Genomic DNA, 24,111 nt, shown 5'->3' with positions numbered 1-24,111 from the left:
ATATTTAGCTTGATTTTTAACTTAGATCTTAATGATTTTTTTTAATTTTAAAATGGTATCTTCTGTTATAAAAAAAATAACAAATAAACTCTTATTTAACATATTTTTATTTTAGGCTAATCCCCTGAAAAACCCCTCACCTTTCAATTTCCTTTCATTTGCACCCTCACCTTTCAAAATCCTCAATTTTACCCTAATTTTCACCTTTGACTTTCAATTACACCCTTAAATATTAAATTGACCTATTTTTACTACAAAAAATTCAAATTAATACTTTATATTTCAACAAATATTATAAATAGTATCTAATTTAATTAATTTCAAGGAATTAAAACGGTAAAATTAAATAAAAGTGAATGTGAAATTTAGTAATTTTTGAAATATTTTTGAGAGAAGATGTTTTTATTTTTGAAATTTTAACAATTAGTACTATTTAGAAAATGAGTAAAAATAAAAAATATTGATTTGAAATTTTTTGAATGAAAAAAGGTCAATTTAATATTTCGAGTGTGCAATTGAAAGTGAAAGGTGCTAATTAGGGTAAAATTGGGGATTTTGAAAGGTGAGGGTGCAAACGAAAGGGGGTTGAAAGGTGAGGGGATTTTTAGAGAATTAGCCTTTATTTTATCGTTGTTCATGTTGATGTATACAATATATGACATACATGTGGCATTGAAAGAGGATTTAATTTATATTTTTTTATAATGTTAAATTTTAAATTAAAATAAAATATTTATGTTCAAATTGAATAAAATGCCACGTATATGGCATATGTCGTACACATCAGTGAAGATAATAACAAAAAACTTCCATGGAAAGAGGGTCCATTTTAGTGTTTTCTAATAACATTAGGTTTACGTTCAAAAAAAATAACATTAGGTTTAATTTTTTTACTAAAAATTTAAGTTAAAACCAAATTTAATACGAGGATCAAATTGTACATTTGGAATTTAAGTATTAATACTGAATGTCATTAGATGTAATACTATTAAATTATATAGATTCCAAAATATAGAGTTGATCTATTAAATTGAAGAGTTTATTTAAAAGTGGAAGAAGATTATGAAGTTTAAGATCATTATTGAGCAGTTTCTTAGATATTGAAGCTTCGATCGCGATGTGACACATCTGAGTGTTGGTATTACCAAAAAAACAAATAGAAACGAATTTGAAGTAAAGCCGTGTTTGTAAACTAGTTTGAAATTATAAAAAAATAACAGATTTCTGAAAATAATTAAATGATAATTTATGAATGGAATTCATCAAATGGAATAACTGTTACGGTAGTTTTAAAAAATTAATCATTTAATACCGGAGAACGTGTTTCACTTTCGGAGATGACATGAGAGGAGAGCAGATTTGATACGATTTGGCCAAATTTAGAGTAAAAGTGATTCGCTTTCGCGAACTTGAGCTTATTTGATATTTCATACCGAGTTGAGGGGTGAAATGATCCTTTGTCCCACTACTGCTTGTAAGTGTTCATGGTGACCACAAGAAGAAACCAAACATACAAACAATTAACATTTTGTTAATGGCTCAAAAATCTCCACCAATATCCATCATTTCCCAATATCCTAGTAGTCTAATACTGTTCCCTGTTCAGAGTTGGACCACACCCTCTGCTTGCATCCATCACCTACCTCATATTTTCATCCCTCCTTATCTCAACTGCACACAATTGAGTCTATAATAATTGTGATGGACTTTCATCCCAAGTACAAAGAAAATCAAAGCATATTTTTTTAACCGATCACGAGCGAAAATGTGTAGAAGTTAAAGATTTTAGACGTAAATCTGTGCACGAGCCTATTCCAACTAGGTTAAAAACGATAGATAGCTTATAAATTGTGATGGACTTTCATCCTAAGTACAAAGAAAATCAAAGCATTTTCTTTTACCTGATCACGAGTGAAGACGTGTCGATGTTAAAGATTTTAGACGTAAATTTGTGCACGAGCCTTCAAACAGGGTTAAAAACGGTAGATAGCTTGGTTCATATATATCATTATAAGTTGGAAATTTAATAAACTGTAAACGACATAATAGAGAGCAACTCATTCTTTCAATTTCACTACAAAAATAATAAACTCACACCTAAATGTATGTATATAATTTCCTCAAAAACAAATGTATGTATCTAAGATCAGTTGATGTTGAATTATCATTAATCAGCAACTACATAGAAAATAAAATCTGAAAAGAGAGGATAAATTTTCAGTATGAATCATTATTTTTCCTTCAGTTTTAAATCAATTAGTCAATAAAAAATGTAATTTGCTGAAGAGGTTATTTCCTCTTCAAGAATTACAGCATTACTATGCAAAACTATTCTACATATATATAAATCCCCTGCGCCTTGACAAAAAAATGATGGCCTACTCGTATGCAGCGATTTTTCAACAGACATGAACTCTATAGCAAAACAATTTTCTAGGATTTGAATGCTCTGGAAAACAATTGATGCCAATACTATCCAAAAACAGCTCAATCAACTTGTCTAAGCTACGCAAAGGGACCCGAGTGCCATAAAGCAACTCAATTTGGAAAGGGTAATCGGAGTTTTACTCTGATGGTGTGCCGCTCAGTTGAGCCTCAGTCTGGTAGTACACAATATCACCAGTGTCGCTAACATAGTGGTCGGTCCTCAAGCTTCTTATCAGATCTCCAATTAGATGCAAAGGTAAAGGCTCGGATTTTTCTGGCTCCCGGTAGTACTTTCCCAGCACAGGCTTAGCTGCTTCAGTCTAGATACAAGGTTAAACAACAAAATAATTAGGAAAAGAAAAACAATAGAGCTCTCTCTTAATGCTTTTCATAATTGCATATGAACGTTTATTCCGTAGGGAAACAAGAAAATACTCACCGCTTCTATTAAGTGATAATGCGGGATTTGAGGAAAGAGGTGGTGGATAACGTGCGTGCCAATGTCATGATGGATGTTATTAATCCAGCCATAGTCACGATCAAGTGTCGTCAACCCTCCTCGCAAATAACTCCACTCCTGTCAAGTTAAAGAGAAAAATACTAAGTTGAGAGCACAATCGCATTCATCGATAGCTTTTTCTTATGGTGTTAGAAAACATTCAACACCGATCATCGACTCGACATATAACTATACATATCATTAATACGATGAATTTTTTAAGTCTTTAAACTTAGAAATGCTTACTTTTCCACGATACCAAGGAAGTTTATCCTCATGACCATGGTGATGCAAGTAAGTCACGAAGTCCAGCCACATGACAAACCCCTAGTATTAAAGGAAAGCCAAGTTAGAAACATTCTCCGGTTGTTGAATAAAACATGTGCAATTCAATTTTACTTGCGTGATAAAGAAACAAGCTTCCAAAGGGAAACACGAAATATACCCAGTATGGGACCCCATAGAGCTTAAGCACTTGAACTGGACCCATTACAAAAGATAATCCAACAAGCAAAGCCAGCATGGTTGTCCAGCAGACGGTAGACGTGATCACATCCTTCCTCTCATTTGGTGTGAACAAATCACTCTCCGGGTGGAAGTGAGAACCCGTTTTTCCGGGACTTCTGCTCCACTAAACAACATTAAAGTAACTTGTCAATCACCAAACTTTATCAGCAACACTGAACAAAATTAGCTTAAGCAAGATACTATAGACTTACAAGATAGAAAGGGTATGCAAGCATTGGGAAAGGTAATGCGAAACGCAATTTCTTCGTCATTCCATCCAAATTTCTAAATAATTTCTCAGACAACTGCGAGACAAATAAAATACAGGAATTATTTAAGCATCAACTAAGTAGCACATACAATTCATTCATTCAACGTTTCCCCATTCCGGAAACATGTTGGACACTTGGCGTTTCCAACATGAAACTTCATTTTTTTTAAAAGACCCTTAAATAACACTTTTTCGTCAGTGTTCAAGTATCCCGTTTTTCCGTACCCGTTCCACGCTACACAGAGCATCAAAGCTTCTAAAACAATGCAAAAACACAATAGAAATAAACATAGTTTCTATAAATATGATATACTATCACTTACTGGGTGCCATGATTCATCATTCTCAACATGTCCATGATTTTGATGATGAGTCCTATGACTAATTCTCCTGTAAATCAACAACCATAATAAATTAATACTTCCAATACATACATAAACAAAAGAATCACATTAAAACAAGAAATGTAACACATAATAGCATATTATACCATCCATGATAAGGAACAAGAATTGAAGAATGAAGAAGATGACCAACAACACTATTCAACTTATGATTATTTGAAAAGCTTCCATGTCCACTGCACAACCAAAACAAATTATCACTCCAAATTCAAAAACTAAACAACACAAATTACCAAAAAACATTGAAAAATTAACCATACCAATCGTGACCAAGAACAAAAAGAGCCCAAAACATGGTTCCTTGAGCAGCCCAATACAAAGGCCAAACAATCCAGTTATTAAGATAAGCAGCAGCAGCAGCCAAACCAAAAACGACAGCAACATCTCTAACGACATAACTCATCGACCTCCATGGATTCTTAACCCAGCAATGCTTGGGAATAGCATCTCTAATATCAGATAATTTGAATGGAGGTGGTGAACCAGGGTCAAATTCACCATTTTTTTCTTCCTCGTCTTCAATTGAAGCAGCTTTATATGGAGCACTCACTTTAATTTCCCAACATGGTCTCTCTCTGCTGATAAAAATTGCTTTTTTGAGATCTGTAGGGGTCTTGCTTGTGTGTAAAAATCTTGGCCCTGAGAAACTGGTGCCATTAGAGATGGAACCGGGTCTGGGTCTTGAGAATTTAGGAGGTTGAGTGAGTGCCCAACTCGCCATTAGAGACCCAGATGATGATTTTTACACAGAAAGCAATACCCTTTGGTTCTGTGACTCTTTTTGGCTCTTAAAGTCTCGACCTTTGATTAAATGAACGAAAGAAAAAAAATCTGAAATTGTGAGTTGCTGTTGTTTTTTGTTGAAGAAGTGGTCTTTAAAACAGCAAGTACAGGTAGGAGTGTGCACAAACCGAACCGCACCGAAAACCGAACCGAAAATGCCGGTTTGGTTTTAAAATTCAGATTTTTTATATATTTTGGTTCGGTTCGGTTTTAAGTTTTAAAAAACCGAAAAACCGAAAAAACCGAAATATATAAATTTATTATTTTTTTAAAAAAATACTATTATTTTTAAAAAAAATAATACTACTTTACTTTATATTTAATTATTAAAATGTATGAAACATTACAACATGACTTTAATTTGATTTTTAAAAATAGTTTATTTAATTTTTTTATTTAATTTTAATTTTTTATAAGTAAATGTTTTTTAAAAAAATATTAATTTTTTATTTTGGCAAAACCGAAAAACCGAACCGTATTAAACCGAAGTTTTCCTCAAATTTCGGTTCGGTTTTTGATTTCTTAAAAAACCGAACGGTTTTGGTAATTTCACTTCCGAACCGCACCGTAATACCGAATGCACACCCCTAAGTACAGGTACTTTAGGTAGAGGACTTGGATAATTTTGGTTGACAGTCTCTAGTTTTTGTCTCTCTCTCATTTAAACCCCTAAAGTTTAGTTTATAACTATATTATATTTTAACTTTTATTATGTATGTGTAAGATTATTGACGTTATTCCAGCTCCGTTTCCGTTAAATTTTAAAGAGAAAATTACTATTACACCCTTCACATTTGATATAATTTACAAGTCCTTCTTGTTTAAAAATTAAACTATATAGCCCCTCACTTTTAATTTTGTCAACGATTTAGTTCTTTCATCCATTTTGGATGTTAGTCAACTAACTCACGTTCACGTTTGATAATTAATTTACCCATAAGTCCATTAACTTCGTTGACTAACACTAAAAATGGATGGAGGGACTAAAATGTTGACGGAAAAAAAAGTGAAAGACCACATAGTTTAGTTTTCAAACAAAAAGGATTAAAGTATGAATTATGCCAAATGTGAGGGACTTCATAGTAATTTGCTCAAATTTAAATGATATGATAATAGGACAGAGTCATATTTAGACCTTATAAAAAATGTTGATTTGTTTGTCACTTTCTAATAGTGGCGTAACTATAAAATTTAATCAAGGGAAAACATTTTGGCTCAACCAAATGAATAAAAAATCAGTCATTTTTTTGTTAAAAAAATCTAATAAAAATATGGAAATTTAATACTAAATTCAAATATAAAAATCTGTAATCAAATTTTTTTCATACCAAATCTAATGGAGTTTATAATTGGAATTTCTTTCCTAAAAAAATTGACACCTCCGATTAACTCCTTCTGATCTAAGCTCTGTCACTAATATACGATCTGTTACCCATTACAGTCAGACTTGACTAAAAAGAGGGTATCTAAGCATGAATCCCTGCTTAGTTTGTGAAATTTTAGCGGAGATGGAATTGGAATAGTGTCATAAATGTTTCAAATATAGAAAACAAATTGAGAAAGAATGTAGCTATAAATTAAAGTTTATGAATTGTAATAGAAGAGAGATAAAAGTTAAGGGAGGATTATTGAACATTACTCCAATAACTCAATTTAAGTGGATGTTTGGTTCGTGTAAAACGATTTCACTTTACAGGTTAGCGGTGTGATGGACGGCATATAATTCTGATTGGCGGTGGCCGGTGAGATGCGTGGAGCAGTGAATTATATAATGAAATATTAATGAATGGTCAATTTTGACTCTATTTTACTTTAATAGCATTGGAATTCACACGTATGCATCTTTTTAGCCATATGTTCCACAAGTTGCAATTTCCTTTATAAAATCTAATTAATTTTCAAATACTATAATTCTTTTAAATAGTGTGGACATAAATAAAGCGGGTATCTCATAATATCAAATGAGAATTAAAAATAAAATATGGTAATTATTTTTTCACTTGACTCGTGTTAAGACAACTATAATATTTGATATTATTGAATTTGAATGCCCAATAAAATTATCATTTTTGGACGAAATTTGACCAATAATGTTCGGTTCAAATGGTAAGGAGTGAGATTCAAGACCTTACAAGTGTTGGGTTGAAGTCCATTATAGCCAAAGACGAATGAAATTTATAAAAAAATTAAAGATGGAGATTATACATTATAAGAATGAGTACATAAGACTGCAGAAAGAAGACGGGAAACTACACATGTCGAAAGCAGCATAGTCCATCCATAAGCGACATGGTGATTAAACGATATATGCACGCCTACGACGAGATAATGGTTATTTGTAATATTAATTGTAAATAATTAGTGACAAATTTATGTAATTCCTAGCTGAGACAAAACAAATCTATATTGTATTCAATGATTATTAGTTATCAAGGGAATTGTCGATAATTAAAGTTGGTAAATATAATTTTTTTATTAATGGATATGGCCATCGGTACTTTGTTGATAAAATTGAAAATAAATAACATAGAGTGTGATTGTAATCTTTTATTTAAGTTTGATACAGGCTGTAAGATTTATGTAGTGTTTTCAGTTGACCAAGATCATATCGAGTAAAGAATCCTCTTCCTACATAGGAACATGTTGCGGAATTCAATTAATTATGCTAGCGAATCACATATAGTGTTAAATAATTATATCGAAAAAATTTACAGGACAGATTGGAGGGTTACAAGCGGACCACTGAATTATCAACCTCCTATACATAATTCAACTTGATATAACGAATTCCGTAATAGATAACTCTAGCTAGCCTGAGCATTAGCTAATAAATAAACAATAAAGAGAAACACTAGAACTTTAACAAGGTTCAGCTAAAACAGGTTTACAACCTTGGGCATTACTAAAATACTTCACTAATGTTAATAAAATACAAATGAGAGAGAGAGAGAGAGAGAGAAAGCTGAAACGTTAAAAATAGTAGGCTAGTATGCTTTTAAAATGGAATGCTTAGAAAGAGGAGAGTGGGCTTCATTTTATAGGATGAAGGAAGACTCGACCTCCAACTCTTAAAAAATCTGGGATAAACCCACAATAAAAAAATGAGCCTATTTCAATAAATCTCTACCTAGGTAAATTTTCTCTTGCTACAAACTCATACCATCTTCAGTTGTGCTTTCCACTACGTTTTAAATTGCAGACTCTCAAGTTTTGAGGATACTAATCAAATCCAAACAATATTTGAACTTAACTGTTGTCACCACTTTTGTCATCATATCTACAGAATTTTCCATGGTTAAAATATTCAAAATTAGGACTCCACCTTCTTCGGTAAACTTTTGGATAAAATGATACCGGACATCGATGTGTTTTGTCCTTACATGGTAAACTTGGTTTTTTTCTAAGTGAATAGCACTCTAACTATCACAATGTATTTCTACATGCTTCTCTCCAACTCTCAATTCACCAAGCAACCTTTGAAGGCAAATTGCTTTTTTAACAGCCTCTACAATTGCCATGTACTCTGTCTCTATGGTAGACAAAGCAACTGTTGACTGCAAAGTAGATTTCCAACTAATCGGTTCCTTTGCTAGTGTAAATAAATAGCCTGTAGTTGATTGCCACTTATCTAAATCACCCGCATAATCCGAATCACAATTTCCAACAACACGTTGAACATCTTTCTTGTCCTATTTAAATATTAGACCAACATTGAATTCCATCTTAAAACCAATTGGTGTTAAATAAAGATGCCCAGCTAATATTTAAACATGTGTCCATACACAACTAATGTGAGATACTCCCGCTCCAATAAGACAAAACAATTCATAATTCTCAATCTTTTCATTATCCAAAGCACTAACAAGGCAATATTAAAAAAATCACTTTGAAATCCACAACTCAATCCGTCCCTACGACTATGACCGATCTGAAATCAAACACAAATGTTAGCACTCCCTCAACCAAACAACTCGAGTGCTCGACAACACAAGAATTACCCGGTGTAACACAACTCACATCTGATTTGGTAACCAAACTAATTATATTGCTAATCCTTTCATGAAATTACTTTGTAAATTCAATCCAACAATATTTAGTTGAATCTATTGTACCAAAATCTTCAGCCCCGTCGATATCTCTGATGACTTAATGTCAACATTATTACTCTCAAATGTATTGTATGGATTTTATAGTTGTATGACATATACAAGATAGTCATACAATATTCCTCTCATAATATTCTAGCCAGAAACGAAAACTCACTCCAACCCAACTTCAATTGATTCTTTAATATCACTTTAGGGTAAAATATTAATAATTTTTTTGACAATGACAGTTGAGATAGGGTTTTTGTCGAGAATGAGTGAGAGAGAAGAAAATTGATATTAAGAATGATCAAAAAGTTGTGCCTTGTCTCTATTATCTAACGGTAATGTTTTTCTCGAATCTTTCAAAATGTTAACATTAGATGAAAGAGGGATGCATTTAACAGACATGTTAATGAAAGTTCATGAACATAAGGGCTTTGTTGTTCAAATTTATAAGAAAAAGGGCTTAATTGTATCCAAAACGAGTTTAAGGATTTATGTGTACTTTTGGAAAAACTATGATGCTTTTTTTATGCGTTTTGCCATAAATAAAAATAGAAGAAAACAATAATTGTAATTTATCTGAGTCTTTGATCGACTTCTTCGCTTCTTCCCCTTTGAGAGAGTACGTCAGGTTCCGATTTCTTCAGAGATTGTCAATGGATAAATCCCAAATACTGCTATTAGGGTTACCCATCTTCCTATTCGTCTCAGACATTTTAAATCTCTTCACAGTTCCACCACCACCTCCCTCAAAACCCCATCATCACCATGTTCCTAGCCCCCCCACCAACAAAATCATCAATCAATTCCAACCCAATCCCACTCATCTTCCCCAACAACACCAACCCCTTCAATTCCCATCTCAGGTTTTATTCGTACCCATTTAATTTTTGATATATTCTTATTGAAAAGTATGTATTTTTAATGCTAATTGTTTTGACTGATCATAAAATTGCAGAAATCATCGAATGTGTTAGGAGATGGTATCAGTATCGGCCTTGGGAGCACTGTTAGCATCGACTTCTGTGCTTCTTGTTCTTACAAGTAATTTTTGGTTCTTAATTTTTTTTTTTTTGATATTCTATTGAATTTTAATGAATTTGATTCATTGGGTTTTTTTAGAATTTAGTTGAGCTGTGAAACTCTGAATTTGTGCTCTCCAAATTGTAAGTTATAATTACACATGTAACAGAAGTAGAATAACTAGACCATCATTTAATTGCATATATTTTTCTTTTTGTTGAAGACAATTGCATAGGATTTAATTGAATAGTTTTCTTTTATAATCATTCTTACTTAGTTATACCGTACAACAAAACTATACTCGTTTATTCAGTATCACATCATCTCGGTTACTCTATTCAATAAATCCTTTTGGAATCACCTTGTTCTAACTCAAAGATATCATTTTTAACATTTAAAATATTGGCTCACGTTACTCGTGTAGTCACTATAACATGATGCACCAATAGCTGCAATTTATCACATTACTTATGTTAAAAATGAAGTTTCGAGTCCGAAACTCCAAGTTTACGACATGTTTCCGAAATGGGAAACTTTGGTTGAGTGAAGTGTCTATGCTACTTAGTCTTAAGCTGCAATTTATCTTATTTCTTTACCTGCTCATTTTGTGTTTCTCAAAATAAAGTAATAGAAGCATTTTTGTGTGATTTTTGTTTACACGATTTAAAATCCGCATTAAAATTGGGGCTTCGTTCCTTTATTTATTTATTTATTTATTTTTGCAGAGGAATGGCTGTGACAATGAAAAACATGCTAGAAACACAATTTCCTGGGATTAATATCGTTTTGGCAAACTATCCTCCTCCCCTTCCGAAGCGTGTACTGAGCAAAATTGTTCCCGTTGTTCAATTCGGAGTCATAGGAATTATAACTGCAGGTGAACATATTTTTCCACGGCTAGGATTTGCAGTTCCACCTCCTTGGTACTACTCTTTACGCGCAAACAGATTTGGAAGTATAGCAAGCACTTGGCTCTTTGGGAACTTCATCCAATCCTTCCTCCAGAGTTCTGGCGCTTTTGAAGTATATTGCAATGGTGTATTGGTAAGAGATCCTGTCTACTTTTAGTGCAGAATGCTAGATTTTTGCTTGGCAAATGAGCTTGGGTCATGATCCTTCGAATGACATTAATTGTTTATTTGTTTGCATATATGAAGATCTAATTTTTGTATGTTCTTCTCATTGTTTCTTATCCTTGGACGTCTTAGGTTTTCTCCAAGCTGGCAGAAAATAGGTTCCCGGGTGAAATTGAGTTGAAGGATCTCGTTGGGCAAAAACTTGCTAGTGCAAGGATGGTTCATGGCGATGCAGGTGGCTGGTGATAGAATTCTGACTAATATGGCAATTTTTCCTGTTTGTAACATCTGCTTCCGTACATTTTCATGCCCGACATTAATTTTGGAAAGAACATTCACATCTTCTCAAAGATTAGTTGTATTTTTCTCGTAACTCCCTCTCATGTGCTAGGTCCAGTGATGCTCTTAACATACATACAACACAAAAGTGTTGCAGATAATAGAATATGTTTATTGGACTTTTTTTTCTAGCTGCTTTATGTATAGCCTTTGTTCCTCTTTTTAAAATTTTACTAGTAATATTAGTAAGATTTGTTTGGCACATCTTTTATTTTAGTTCACTGTAAGGCAGTACACGAAGAGAAGTCTGACGAATTACAAGTCCGAGCTCTGTTTAACAATTTCTTACAGGAATGTCTACACCTTTAGATGTAGATATGCTCTTTTAATTTTGTGACAGAACTAAACCCCGTGAGTCCTTAACTTTCTGGACGAAGTTCGTGATTTGCTACGTCAAGAACTGTCTAAAACGGGGATGAATACAACATAGCTCTCTTATATAATGTTTTTGGGTGCTAGAAGTTCAAGGTTTAAGCCTTGAGCCTTGTGAAAATTCATTAAAGATCATTACCGCACCATCAATATATACTTGATGACAATATTATCTTTTGTTTTAGTATAAAATATCAATAAATTTAAAATTCAATAATTTTTTATTATATAGAGTTAAATAATATAAAATTAATTTAACTCTATACATATAAACACTCAATTTCATTTTTAAGATAATCTGGTGAATGAAATTTAAACTTTCAAAAGAAATTAGTTCCACAAATTCTCAACCCCTTATATCAAAATCAATTTTACAATAATGCCAGGCATGACAACTAGGCAGCCTGTGAGAGTGAAGTTTCGGTAACAGCCGTCTGATTAAGCCGTCTGATTAAATTTCTCTGCATTTTACCCCGGTTGTTAGTACAGGAAATGAAATATGTCATGTACAGATGAAATGATGCAAGAAGCCGAACTATACAAATTTGGACAAGTGAACTAAATATAATAATTTCATAAAATTAATTAATATTTTTTATATAAAAATTCTCTCAGAAAAGCAAAAATAACTATTTTGTTCCGTTTTATGTATATTATTCTATTCCACTTCCACGAATCAAAGTACACTTTACATCAAAGACGAGGAAGATTCCTTGCGACTGCTTTAAGCTTCAATTGCAAGCTATCATGCCAACCGTTGATATATGGCTAGAGTGTAAGAAATTTCAACTAGTTGTAACAGCAATCCAACAAGGATGTAAGCAATCAAATTATCAAAATCGCCCAAAAGCACTCCCTTCATATTTGCCACCATTTTCGATTCTCCATAACTTTCACAAGCTCATTTGCCATTGATGCAAAGTCTTCAGCTCCATTTTGCAGCTCTTCAGTGCGCCTGCTAATTCTCTGGTAAGGAACAAAGGTATTTTTAGAGGTCACTCAGGATAGTTTTTGTATTATAGTTTAAACTGAAATGAGCGCATAAAGCTGATTTGCTAACTTGACCAGAAATACGCCAACGTCATACCTCCAGTTTTTCCTGCCTTTCCACAAGCTTATTTCTAGCATGTGCAGCAATTGCTGAAGCATCCTGAAAACAATTACCACGTCAACTAATGCAACCCGGAGAATTAAGTGCTATAATGGAGAATGGATTTCTGAAACTATCCATAACATTACCCCAGCTAATCTATAATGAGCATAAATTTCTTCAGGTGTCCTATGTCGGGGTTGCATGTCGTCAGCCTTTCCCAATAACTGTTCCCTTTCTGTACTCTTATCTGCAGCAATGTTTTATTTAAAATATCATATTGTCAAAATTAGCAAGCCAGGCTTGATAGGCAGAAATATGGAAAAGTCAAATTTACCTTTCACTTTTTTCACTTCATGTGATAAAGAAGTAGTTGTGTCTATAGGGAATTCATCTATCTCGATATCATCTGCAATCCACAAATAAATTTTAGAAGCAACGGATTGTTGGCAGCAAGGGATATGGTGAAAATAACAGATTCAGGCAAAACCTATGTTAAGGACTTCCTGGCCATCTGTGAGTGTTGGTGGTAAATCTGGGAACAGAGACTTTGAGAAAATGGCCTCTAGGTGACTAAAATTAAACTGAGCTGTTGGTGTGAAATCCACATCCTGCTCTGTTTTTCCAGACTTAAAGCCTTTGACAAAACCACCTAAAATCCCAGGTTTAATACCCTGTAAACAAATATCAGCCACCCTATTGAAGAACTATACTGAATAAATTTCTCAAAAAAAAAACCTTATTTCATTAATTTGAACCTGTTTTTTCTTCTGACTTGATGAAAAACTAATGGCGGCATCTGCAGCAGCAGCAAGGACCTTATCATGAAGACATGGAAAAGACTCTTGAATCCTAAAGCAGCATTTCGCTCTGTTAAGATTTTGATTTTATGCAAGTAATTTTTGTCATAGAATAGGCTAAACATAAACAAAATTACCTCAAACCACTTTCGCCAGATAGTAGAGAGATAAAAGCCAACTCACACCCATTTGCCTAATGATTACACAATCCTCAGCGTTAGAAACAAATCATCTAAAATGAATCATCATGAACACAAAACATTTTCAAAATTCGGAAAGCATACCAATACCATCTGCTCATTGTCAGAACTCATCATCTTCTCCATGTTTGATTTGAAGTTCCACCTAAGAATAGACTTTAAGGAGCTATCTTTCATCAGTTCAAAATCTGGAAAGGATCTGCCATATACAAGAATAACCAACATCATTGCAAAACCGTTTTCTAGACAAAGCCTGAACGTGCTTTAAAAGACATTAGGGTTGGGCATGCTAACGTTATAGTAAGCACGTCACCTGATTTCAATTACTCCAGTCTGAAACAGAAAGATCAGTCCACAAACTCTGTCATTTTTCTTAATTATGGATGTCCAACAGCAAGGGCTTGCATGTTTCACTTTAGAAATGTATTTTTTGTTTCCCTAAAAATAATCTATTATTCAGTTAGCTTGCAAATAAATGACTCCAAAGAAATCACAAGCAAGGGAAATACACCTACCTGAATCACATTCTTAGCAGAGTGCAAGCGCACTGAATCCTCAAAACAAACTAAAAGAAGTGAATCCATTAATCTTCCTGATGCAAGTGAGACACCTGAAGAGGAATGATGTTCGCTACTTTTTGAGTTAATGCCTGTTGAAACAGCTGTATCCATGGGCTCACCACTACTTGTAGTTGCATCCTGTTTAGTCTCCATATGCTTGCCACTACTTGAGCTAGAGTCTAGAGTATGGTCGTCTGAATTACGAGAAATGTTGACAATTTTAAGTGCAAGAAAATAATAGGAAAATGAAATGATGTATTGCTTTCCAAATTAAATAGTATACTTGCCTATAACATACATGGAAATAGCAATTGATTTCTTTTTCAGGTTCCAGGGACGAGAGCTAATCATGCCACCAGTACTACCATCAACAATGTTAAGAACCCCATCCTTGGTTAAGAAATAAATAACTTCATTTGCAGGGTTCTTCAAAATATTAGTTTCTGAATGCTTTGGGCTTTTTACAAGGCTAGCAATGTTTTCATATTTTGCCCATGTCACCGAAATGACTGAAGAACTAGGGCTACAAACACTGTCTGTAAGGAACAGAATTGATAACGAGCTCATGTCAAGAACTGCCACCTGAAACATAAACATTATTCTTTTGTAACATCCATCTGAACAAGGAATGCTGAAAGAAGGCGAGATCTGTCAAACTTAACATGAATAAATTATTAGATGACAGCACAATAAAAGAATGATGATACTCACCCGGCCACATTCAAAACCTACAGCAAGTTTGGCTCCAGTCTTTGTGAAATGTAGCACATGAATTGGGGATGCAAGAAATGAAAAAATGGCACTACACTGAGGTCCTTTCCCTTCAGGCAGATTGTGAACTACGAGGCCGTTAAATATGTTAGTTTGAGAAAGAAAATGTTTTAAAGGAAGCAAATCAAGCCCAGTGTAATGTTCGGATAAATGGGGAAAGCCATGACATCTTTTTCCAGAGAATTTATCATATCAATTAACATACAATACAACCACTTAGCACAAATATCGCTTGGATTTTCCTACTCTCCAATTTGCTTACTGTCTGTAGAGGTGCGAGTAAAATGGAGCAAAAGAGAAGTATTGTTAACTAAATGCTTACTTTTGTTTTTATCCTCCGTCACAAAGTGCAAACACTTCTCAATTGAGCTACCACTGAGGTTATAAACACGAACCTACATGATAAAAATACAATGCAGGACCATAAATAAAAATTTGACAGAAAATAGATCGGCAAAAGAGGAAAAAGAAAGATCTCTAAACAAACAATTCAAACCAGCCCATGTTCATTGCCAACTGCCAAATGTAAGGTGAGAGAGCAGAAGTCCAGATTTGATACTGGAGCACAAAAGCCAGCAGCATCGACACCTTCCACCTGCCAATGATATAAGATTACTAGCATAATTACATAGTTTCAATAACTTATGCAAAGAAGCTCTAACCTTGCCTTCTATGATGCAAATAGGAGATAGGACAGGATATGAGGCATTCCACAACCGAACAGATCCATCTTGATAACCTGCTATGTACATCCTTCCAATACTAAGTGTTTTTGCTGAAGACAAATGAGTAGGTACACCCCCAGTCAAGGGCCACTTTCTACCACCAGCTGGGCCAAGCAAGGTGTCTTGTTCATTGGCTAGGGCAATCTGAACCACAAATTTATCAAAATAGGAAAATATGAAGTCATAAGAGATCGAAATGGTTTCACAGAAAATAGAGCTCTTTAAGAGTTAGATATACCACAGATAGATCGTTTAATGAGTTTTCAGCCACAGGCAACTCAGTGAATTTTGCAAAAGTCATGGGTGGATCAGCCATAGGCACCACTGCAGGACACTCCAAAGCAGAGACAGATTTCTCCCCCTCTTGCTGAGATAATAAAACAGATAAGCTAGCTTCATCATAAAGACGCAGTTGTCCAGGATTTGTCAATACAAAAAGAGCAGCTCTGTGATGACTACCCCCTGTCGACCAAGCACTTGGTATCAAAATCATGTCAGCAAAAGAGCCAGGGAGTGCGATATCAGCACGACCGGTACATCTTAATGTCTCCGTCCTAGATGACCATTCTAGCGTCAAAACCTGTGCCACATCTCACTAGTTAGAGAAACTCCCCGCATAGAAAAATTTTGAATGCCTATTCGAGATTACAAAAGCTACTGTAATTGGATGGGAATTGCAAGAACAACAAAGCTACCATGACTTGGACATTGCTAACTAATACATGCCATTTTTACTAAGTAAACCATTCAATGATCCAAACTCCTATTACAGGAAGACGAGACTTCTTGTGGAAGTAGCACCTTCATATTATGTGAAGTCCATAGTGTATTTGTATGTTTTCCTATTTTATTTCTTCACAAAAAATGGTTTTCTCTCTACTCAAAAACATTTATCTACTACTCTGACACACATTGTTATTTAATAGTAAGTCTCTAATGAAGGAGTGGCCAAAAGGTACTTGACAAATTCTTATGGGTAGCCAAAGTATATTGTCAGGAGCCTTATGGTGAATTTGATAAGCAAGTCAAGAGCTATTACATTTTTAAAACAAAAATAGATTCCCTTAAGAATGGCTCACTTATTATCTATGTTGATGTAGGGCAGCATGACAATCGAAATTAAAAACTATCGGGTACAAACCTTATATGGTGAGCACTGTGCATGAAAACTTGATGTTTACAGATATTATGAGGTTATATCTTAGGATAGGATCTGCCTCAGGCTTCTCAGGAATCTCTCCAAGAAGAGAAACTTTAGATATAAACTCAATGTAGAGCAACTAAATTCCAGTCCAACAAGAAGATTGAAATTTAAACTACGGGGTGTAAACCTTATACAGTGAGCTAGTGCATGAAAACTAGATGTTTACAGAAATTATAGAGGTTATATCTTAGGATAGGATCTGCCTCAGGCTGCTCAGGAATCTCTCCAAGAAAAGAAACTTTAGATATGAACTTAATGTAGTATTACAACTAAATTCCAGTCCAACAAGAAGAGTGCAAAACAATGTTCACTGGTAATATAGAAGAACTTCATACTTCCTTAACATACCCTACATAAAACCAATTATCCATAGACCTTGCACTTGTAACCACTCAGCAACTAAATAAATCCAGAGTTGAAAGTACAGAGATACCTATGTGAATTACCATTAGTCATAATGCTAAAACTAATTAATTAAACCAAACTTCATAAGATAAAAGTTTAAATTTTAAAAACCTCCTTCAAATCCTCAGATAATGATAAACTAAAACTGATTGAGTAAAGAAAACAAAAACCCACTGTAGTATATATAGAATAGGATATCCTAGAACAGGTTGCCTTTTTCCACTGCCTCGAAATTCATTTTTAACCAACAGATTTTGCGTAATGCCAAATTCTTATTTTAGAATTGTTGTGTTGAGTAGGGGGAAAGGGGGAAGGGAAGGAGGAGGCAGCTTTGTGGCAAGAGAAACAATGAAACATGATAATTATCTCTGGAGCACATAAACTCACCGTTAGGACTTCTTCAGATCCTATTTCATCACCACCATAGATAAATAGTTGACCGTCACAACTACTACTACTGGATTTATTGCTGGCAGACCAGTGTAAGACAATAACAGGTAGTCTCCTCTTACCAGATGATAATTGCAACTTAACAACATTGCTGCTAGCAGATTCATTTTGGTGACTACTAATTGAGGAAGCAGTTGATGTTTTCCAAAACAAGATGTCACCATCTACATATCCAACAGCAAGAATGGACCCATTGGAAGATGCCCAGCATAAAGCACTTATCTCTTTGTCTTCCAGTTGATTGTAAGAGGTGCTGTCTTGAATATTAGCATGTGGTTCACTCTGAGAGTCAACATTTCCATCCTTCAACTGGAGATCCTTGCCACCTCCAACAAAAAGTACCCGAGCTTCAGAAACATCCCAAAGAATTATAATTCCATTTTCATATGCAATCAGCACTCTGCAAAAATTATTTCAATTTCAAGTAGAATACAGGAAAATTACTTAGAACAATATTGCAATGACATAATCTGATGAAATTTGATCTGTGATTATTATCAACAAACTGAGAATGTTGCATTAGAACATGTTGAACATATTTAAGAGAGGTTTAAACTATAACGAAAGACTATGGACATCTAGTAATTCCATGCACAAGGCAAAACCACACTGTTGTCATACAGGTCTTCTGTAGTCTTTGGTCTTAGAAATAACCTTATTACAAGCTTGATTATGTTCCTGCTGGTAGTTAATTCTTCAAGATGCCAAATCACTTTGGGTACCTTAAAATGCCAGCAAATATCACAATGGCCTTTAATGGGGAAGTTGAAATCAACTGTTGAACTCTTAGTATTAATGACAAAAAAAAAATTAACTTTTACCACTTAAATAACTGCAAAAAATGACATGCACATATATACTCGCAGACGATAGCAAAAGTATAAATACATAACAATAAGCACATAACACAGGCGGTAACTATGCAAGCAAGACTAAAGTCCAAGTAACACTTGATAGAAACCTATATTCATAGTATGACTTATTTGCATAGCCCTTAATAGTTTGAATCAATATGTCGTGTTTACCCTAATACTCAATAGATATCTATATTCACAGGATTTGGATAATATTAGCAATTTGAATCATGTTTAAATAGACCAGAATTACAATAAGAAATATGGCTTTGTCCAAATGATGAAGATGCACAAAAACTAACACCGAATGCATTATTTGAATCAATAAAGAATCCCTTGCTAATTAAAACAATCTAAATTATTGTTCAGAACTTATGCACCAAAGACGAAGAAAATTCATCAACAATGATTGCCAATGATCCAGGTTGATAAGTCAGAAATCAGAACTAATGCACCAAAGACAGAAAATTCCTCAACTGATGATCAAGTCTTATGATAATGCATAAAATTTGAATCAAATTTTACTAACATATCTATTAATTGAGTAATAGTCTCTACCTATTTCCAGAGGAAGAGGGTTGAGGAAGAACACCCACAATAGGTTGGTGCTCAGTTGTTGGAAATCCAGCCGCTTCTGCAAAATATCACAACACAGCAGCATCAAACATGAGTTTTTAGTAAATCAGTGTTTTGCAATCTCAAGATTAGATCAGAGTAATTTGTCATCTCATCGCTAGATCAAAACTAAGAAGTCATTGCTTCTTGATTAGGATCAAGAAATTTAGATCAAATGCATTAGCCAGATTTTCAAGTTCTTCTAAGTTCTATAATGCTGTATATGCAATACAAGCAATGTAATAAAAGCCTCTAGGCCTAATTAAAGTTATATAATTTTCTATTATGATATGACTAGTGACATCAATTTTAAGAGTAGAAACAATTTTCAAACTTGTAGATCACATCACAGCACTGGCGGATCTTCTTGAAGGCATGGAGGGGTAATGACCCCCCCAAATTTTTAAAAAGTTACTAAAGACTACTTTGTCTTTTTAATTTTTAAAAGTAACCAACTCTTTAACCCTTAATAGTTAATAAAATACCTAATCAATCTAAATCTTCCATCCTCACTAAGCCTAATTCATCCAAAACCTTTCATTTACACTGAATCTAATTAACATTCAGACCCAATACCAACGAGCAAGTTCGTATTTTTATTTGTCTTTCTTAAAAGAAAAAAGTTAAAGGTTAAAATTTATGTCTAAATCCATTTAATTTTTATATTTATAATTTTATTTATTTGTGTTTCAATTATATTATTGAACATTTAATTTGTATACATTTAATTTGCCCCCCCTAAAAATTATAGTCAAGCTCCGCCACTGCATCACAGTATTTAAAGTTTTGTACCAAATGAAATCTACTTCGCTGTCAATGATCAATTAAGTCAGGAGCAAAATGATTGAAGTACCATGCACCAAATAAAACAGCAGAAAGGGAGACATCCAGAGAAAATAAGAAACATGATTTATGCACACCCTCTAATAATTTAGTAGTAAATTAAAAAGTATTTTGATTTAAATTATTATTGTTAAAGTGGGAAATCCCACATTGGTTGTGTGTGTGAGTGGACATGTGTTTATATATTGATTGGGCACCTTCACTTAATACCAATTGGTTTTAAGATGGAATCTAACATGGTATCGGAGCCTTGTCCATTCACACAATTTGAGTATGGCCCGGCCCACGTGAGATTTACGTGAGGGGGGACTTTGTTGCTTGGCCCGTACACGCTACGCGTGAGGGGGAGTGTTAAAGTGGGAAATCCCACATTGGTTGTGTGTGTGAGTGAACATGTGTTTATATATTGGTTGGGCACCTCCACTTAACACCAATTGGTTTTAAGATGGAATCTAACATGGTATCAGAGTCTTGTCCATTCACACAATTTGAGTTTGACCCGGCCCACGTGAGATTTACGTGAGGGGGGACTTTGTTGTTCGGCCCGTACACGCTACGCGTGAGGGGGAGTGTTAAAGTGGGAAATCCCACATTAGTTGTGTGTGTGTGTGAGTGGACATGTGTTTATATATTAGTTGGGCACCTCCACTTAATACCAATTGGTTTTAAGATGGAATCTAACATGGTATCAGAGCCTTGTCCATTCACACAATTTGAGTTTGGCCCGGCCCACGTGAGATTTACGTGAGGGGGGACTTTGTTGCTCGGCCCGTACACGCTACGCGTGAGGGGGAGTGTTAAAGTGGGAAATCCCACATTGGTTGTGTGTGTGAGTGGACATGTGTTTATATATTGATTGGGCACCTCCACTTAATACCAATTGGTTTTAAGATGGAATCTAACATGGTATCGGAGCCTTGTCCATTCACACAATTTGAGTTTGGCCCGGCCCACGTGAGATTTACGTGATGGGGGACTTTGTTGCTCGGCCCGTACACGCTACGCGTGAGGGGGAGTGTTAAAGTGGGAAATCCCACATTAGTTGTGTGTGTGTGTGAGTGGACATGTGTTTATATATTAGTTGGGCACCTCCACTTAATACCAATTGGTTTTAAGATGGAATCTAACAATTATCTTATTGGACAAGACATAAATGACAAATGTGAGAAAACTATAGTTCAATTTGGAACATAACCAACCTAGTCGCACAGCGTAAAGAAGTGTGTTAAAAGTAATGGAAAATCTGCAAGTAAAAGAAGAAATTACCATTTAAATGGTTTGACGGTATGTTATATGGCAGCTGTAAAAGCTTGGTATCATCAGCATCATACTTCAGAGTAGACGTCAAACCAAATTCATCTCCAATATACCTGCATGAAACAAACAGAAATGCAATATGGAATAAGTCATGCAATTATTTCCACTTTCAGAACATTAGAAAAAAATATAAAGCACATTTGACAATTGATATTATATTCCGTCAATGCTAATGCTGTACATGAGGTAGGAGCCACTGATTACAGAGAATGCAGTTATATTTGATTCCCATTGTAAGCAATGTGCTAGGCATCTAGTCTCCAGATTCCATACCTGCCAAAATAATTGCATTTAGTGTTAATCATATATATAATATATTCATTTTACGCGACTAATTTAACACCTTAACACCCATTTATTCCATCATCAAGTTAATAAACAATGAATAAACAATTATTAATACATCAAGTAAAAGCATGAGCGTGTTTACACATTCTCGAAATGTGCTAAATTTCACTTCAACTACATCTTGCTTAATTAATCAACTCGTGTTTGGAAGCCACCAGTTCTGGAAATCAATTCTTTCAGCTATAAAAGTAATAATAAAAAAAAACAGGGCCATTTTACAAGAAATAAAAGCCTGCCAAAAATAGCGTAATTTTTTAAACAATGCAGTGCAATAAACGTTCGCAGATGATATATTAGTAAGTGACAAAAAAAACATAACAAGAAGCTAAAATATAGTAAAGCATGTCCTTCTACAATAAAACAAAGCAGAAACTGCAGCTATAGTAAAGCAAGAATACCTCTATATCGTTCTCATTTGAAATACTGATTAAGTAACCCCGGTTTTGTATAAACTGCCGAAAAGATACTGAACATTAGTCCAAAATTTCTAGTGTGCAAAAACAAAAACATTTTGATCACTAAAGAAATTTACCTCAATGTTTTTATAAGGCAATTGCTTTTTGGATATAAAAATTGCTTCAATTCTATCACCACCAATAATTTTAATTCTTCCATCACTGTAATTTATTCAACATTAACTAAATTAAAAAAAAGACATAGACTCTATAAATGTTGATAAAAAAAATAAAAAAAAACTTACAGTGTAGCAATGGCTAACAAGCGTTGAATAGAGTCAAAAGCAAGAAGCGACGCCGTAGAAGGAATTCCATAATGAACAGAGATATGTAAATCCAAGTCTGTCGATTTCAAGCTGCCACGTTGCACCTCCACCTGAATAAACAAGCAAGAACGTTATAAAAACAAATTTTATACTTGCAACTGTAATGAAACCCTAAACGATTAATTTTGATAGCGTTGGAAATGAAATTGAAGAAATGGATGACGTGTGTGCGTGAGTTATACCTTGAGGTGGTGATTGTGGCTGTTTACGGCTTTCTGTATGAGTCGTTTAGCGGCGATCATTGTCGGCGGTGACGGTGATGATTAAGCGCAACGAGAAGCTTCAAATTTGTTGTTTTTCGGTTTGAATTTATAACAAGTGTATACTGGTTTTTGTTTCTCTTTAGTTGCAGTCTGTGATGGTAATATCGATGCTGACTCACTCTGGTTTAACCAGTTCACCGGGATGTAGTTAAATGTTATTAATAAAATATTAATAATAGTCAACATGGGGATGTAGCTCAGATGGTAGAGCGCTCGCTTAGCATGCGAGAGGTACGGGGATCGATACCCCGCATCTCCATTATTTCGTCTTTTTCAAGATGATTTTTTTTTTTTAAAACTCTGTTTTTCAAAATGTAAGAACAAATTAATTGTGCCCTTATAAATAATTTTTTTAAATATAAAAACAGTTCTTACAAAATTTACCATATTAGATTAAACTCAGTAACTACTAACAAATTAACAATTAACCAAATTTAATAATAATTTTCTCAATCGTTTTATTCTATTAGTTTCTTGTTTTAATAAATTATTATTATCATAATTGAAATTGATTTATATTAAAAATCACATTATTATAAAAAATAATTTTAGGATTTATTAGCATTAAATTTTACAGATTTCATGTTTATAGCAGCTTTTAAGTACAATATTTAAGCCTCTAAAAAAAGTACAATATTTAAGCCTCTAAAAAAAGTACAATATTTAAGTATATCATATACTTGTTAAATTTAATTATGTATAATCTAATGTTGTTTTTCTTCATTAAAAAAACACCTTAATGTTGTTTTTCTTCATTAAAAAAACACCTTAATGATGTTTAATGATTTAAGCGACACTGTGCAATGCTTTTGAGCCAAAAATGCTAGTAATAAATAAAAAATTAAAAGAAAAATTGTGCAACACTAGAAAAGAACAAAATAATGTTTAAATCGCACAATAAAATAAATTGGCTTTTTTTACAAATAATTAATTCAACCAAAATGACATTAAAGCTAACATAAACACAGAAAACGTGCTGAATTTTAAAATTTTATAACGTCTATTAATGTTATAATTAGCGTTTAATTTAGTATATGTATTTTATATCAAATTTAACATAAAACATAATGTCAAATTTGTTGCAGACCATAAT

General features: G+C 33.8%; 3 protein-coding genes and 1 non-coding gene across 4 annotated transcripts; 2 read left to right on the top strand and 2 right to left on the bottom strand.

Moving 5' to 3' along the window:
* Positions 1-2,214: 2,214 nt before the first annotated feature.
* LOC126664767 (omega-3 fatty acid desaturase, chloroplastic-like) lies at positions 2,215-4,961 on the bottom strand. The gene is made up of 8 exons (XM_050357311.2): positions 4,369-4,961; positions 4,195-4,284; positions 4,028-4,094; positions 3,646-3,738; positions 3,372-3,557; positions 3,173-3,253; positions 2,867-3,004; positions 2,215-2,747 (listed from the first exon to the last, which is right to left on the bottom strand). Exons 1-8 carry the CDS (start codon positions 4,827-4,829, stop codon positions 2,565-2,567), a joined length of 1,299 nt encoding a protein of 432 aa, XP_050213268.1. The 5' UTR covers positions 4,830-4,961; the 3' UTR covers positions 2,215-2,564.
* A 4,603-nt stretch (positions 4,962-9,564) lies between these two features.
* On the top strand, positions 9,565-11,551 carry LOC126678865 (selT-like protein). The gene is made up of 4 exons (XM_050374117.1): positions 9,565-9,848; positions 9,941-10,026; positions 10,731-11,049; positions 11,214-11,551. Exons 1-4 carry the CDS (start codon positions 9,639-9,641, stop codon positions 11,325-11,327), a joined length of 729 nt encoding a protein of 242 aa, XP_050230074.1. The 5' UTR covers positions 9,565-9,638; the 3' UTR covers positions 11,328-11,551.
* Positions 11,552-12,346: 795 nt separating this feature from the next.
* LOC126656614 (uncharacterized) lies at positions 12,347-23,102 on the bottom strand. The gene is made up of 24 exons (XM_050351221.2): positions 22,938-23,102; positions 22,675-22,805; positions 22,507-22,591; positions 22,373-22,426; positions 21,808-21,899; positions 21,576-21,679; positions 19,410-19,485; positions 17,935-18,397; positions 16,177-16,518; positions 15,876-16,082; positions 15,710-15,808; positions 15,536-15,608; positions 15,154-15,281; positions 14,730-15,024; positions 14,398-14,636; positions 14,196-14,320; positions 13,967-14,081; positions 13,820-13,875; positions 13,641-13,734; positions 13,373-13,556; positions 13,220-13,291; positions 13,032-13,132; positions 12,880-12,942; positions 12,347-12,758 (listed from the first exon to the last, which is right to left on the bottom strand). Exons 1-24 carry the CDS (start codon positions 22,995-22,997, stop codon positions 12,651-12,653), a joined length of 3,366 nt encoding a protein of 1,121 aa, XP_050207178.1. The 5' UTR covers positions 22,998-23,102; the 3' UTR covers positions 12,347-12,650.
* Positions 23,103-23,204: 102 nt separating this feature from the next.
* On the top strand, positions 23,205-23,277 carry TRNAA-AGC (transfer RNA alanine (anticodon AGC)). The gene has a single exon. It is a non-coding gene; the product is annotated as a tRNA-Ala (tRNA).
* The last annotated feature ends 834 nt before the right edge of the window (positions 23,278-24,111 follow it).

Source organism: Mercurialis annua, linkage group LG1-X (assembly GCF_937616625.2).
Source record: "Mercurialis annua linkage group LG1-X, ddMerAnnu1.2, whole genome shotgun sequence".
Lineage (NCBI taxonomy): Eukaryota > Viridiplantae > Streptophyta > Magnoliopsida > Malpighiales > Euphorbiaceae > Mercurialis > Mercurialis annua.
This window is presented reverse-complemented; position numbering and strand designations above follow the sequence as displayed.

Bases quoted from the DNA above. Each gene is read 5' to 3' on its own strand.
- LOC126656614 (XM_050351221.2), bottom strand. From the start codon at position 22,997: ATGATCGCCGCTAAACGACTCATACAGAAAGCCGTAAACAGCCACAAT. The intron at 16,083-16,176 runs GTATATCTAACT...TTTGTGGTTCAG, and splicing joins CATTAAACGATCTATCTGTG to ATTGCCCTAGCCAATGAACA. The intron at 15,282-15,535 runs GTAAGCATTTAG...ACGGCCTCGTAG, and splicing joins GACGGAGGATAAAAACAAAA to TTCACAATCTGCCTGAAGGG.
- LOC126678865 (XM_050374117.1), top strand. From the start codon at position 9,639: ATGGATAAATCCCAAATACTGCTATTAGGGTTACCCATCTTCCTATTC. The intron at 9,849-9,940 runs GTTTTATTCGTA...ATAAAATTGCAG, and splicing joins CCCTTCAATTCCCATCTCAG to AAATCATCGAATGTGTTAGG. The intron at 11,050-11,213 runs GTAAGAGATCCT...TGGACGTCTTAG, and splicing joins TATATTGCAATGGTGTATTG to GTTTTCTCCAAGCTGGCAGA.
- LOC126664767 (XM_050357311.2), bottom strand. From the start codon at position 4,829: ATGGCGAGTTGGGCACTCACTCAACCTCCTAAATTCTCAAGACCCAGA. The intron at 3,739-4,027 runs GTAAGTGATAGT...TTTGTCTCGCAG, and splicing joins ATGATGAATCATGGCACCCA to TTGTCTGAGAAATTATTTAG. The intron at 3,254-3,371 runs GTATATTTCGTG...CTTTAATACTAG, and splicing joins TCTATGGGGTCCCATACTGG to GGGTTTGTCATGTGGCTGGA.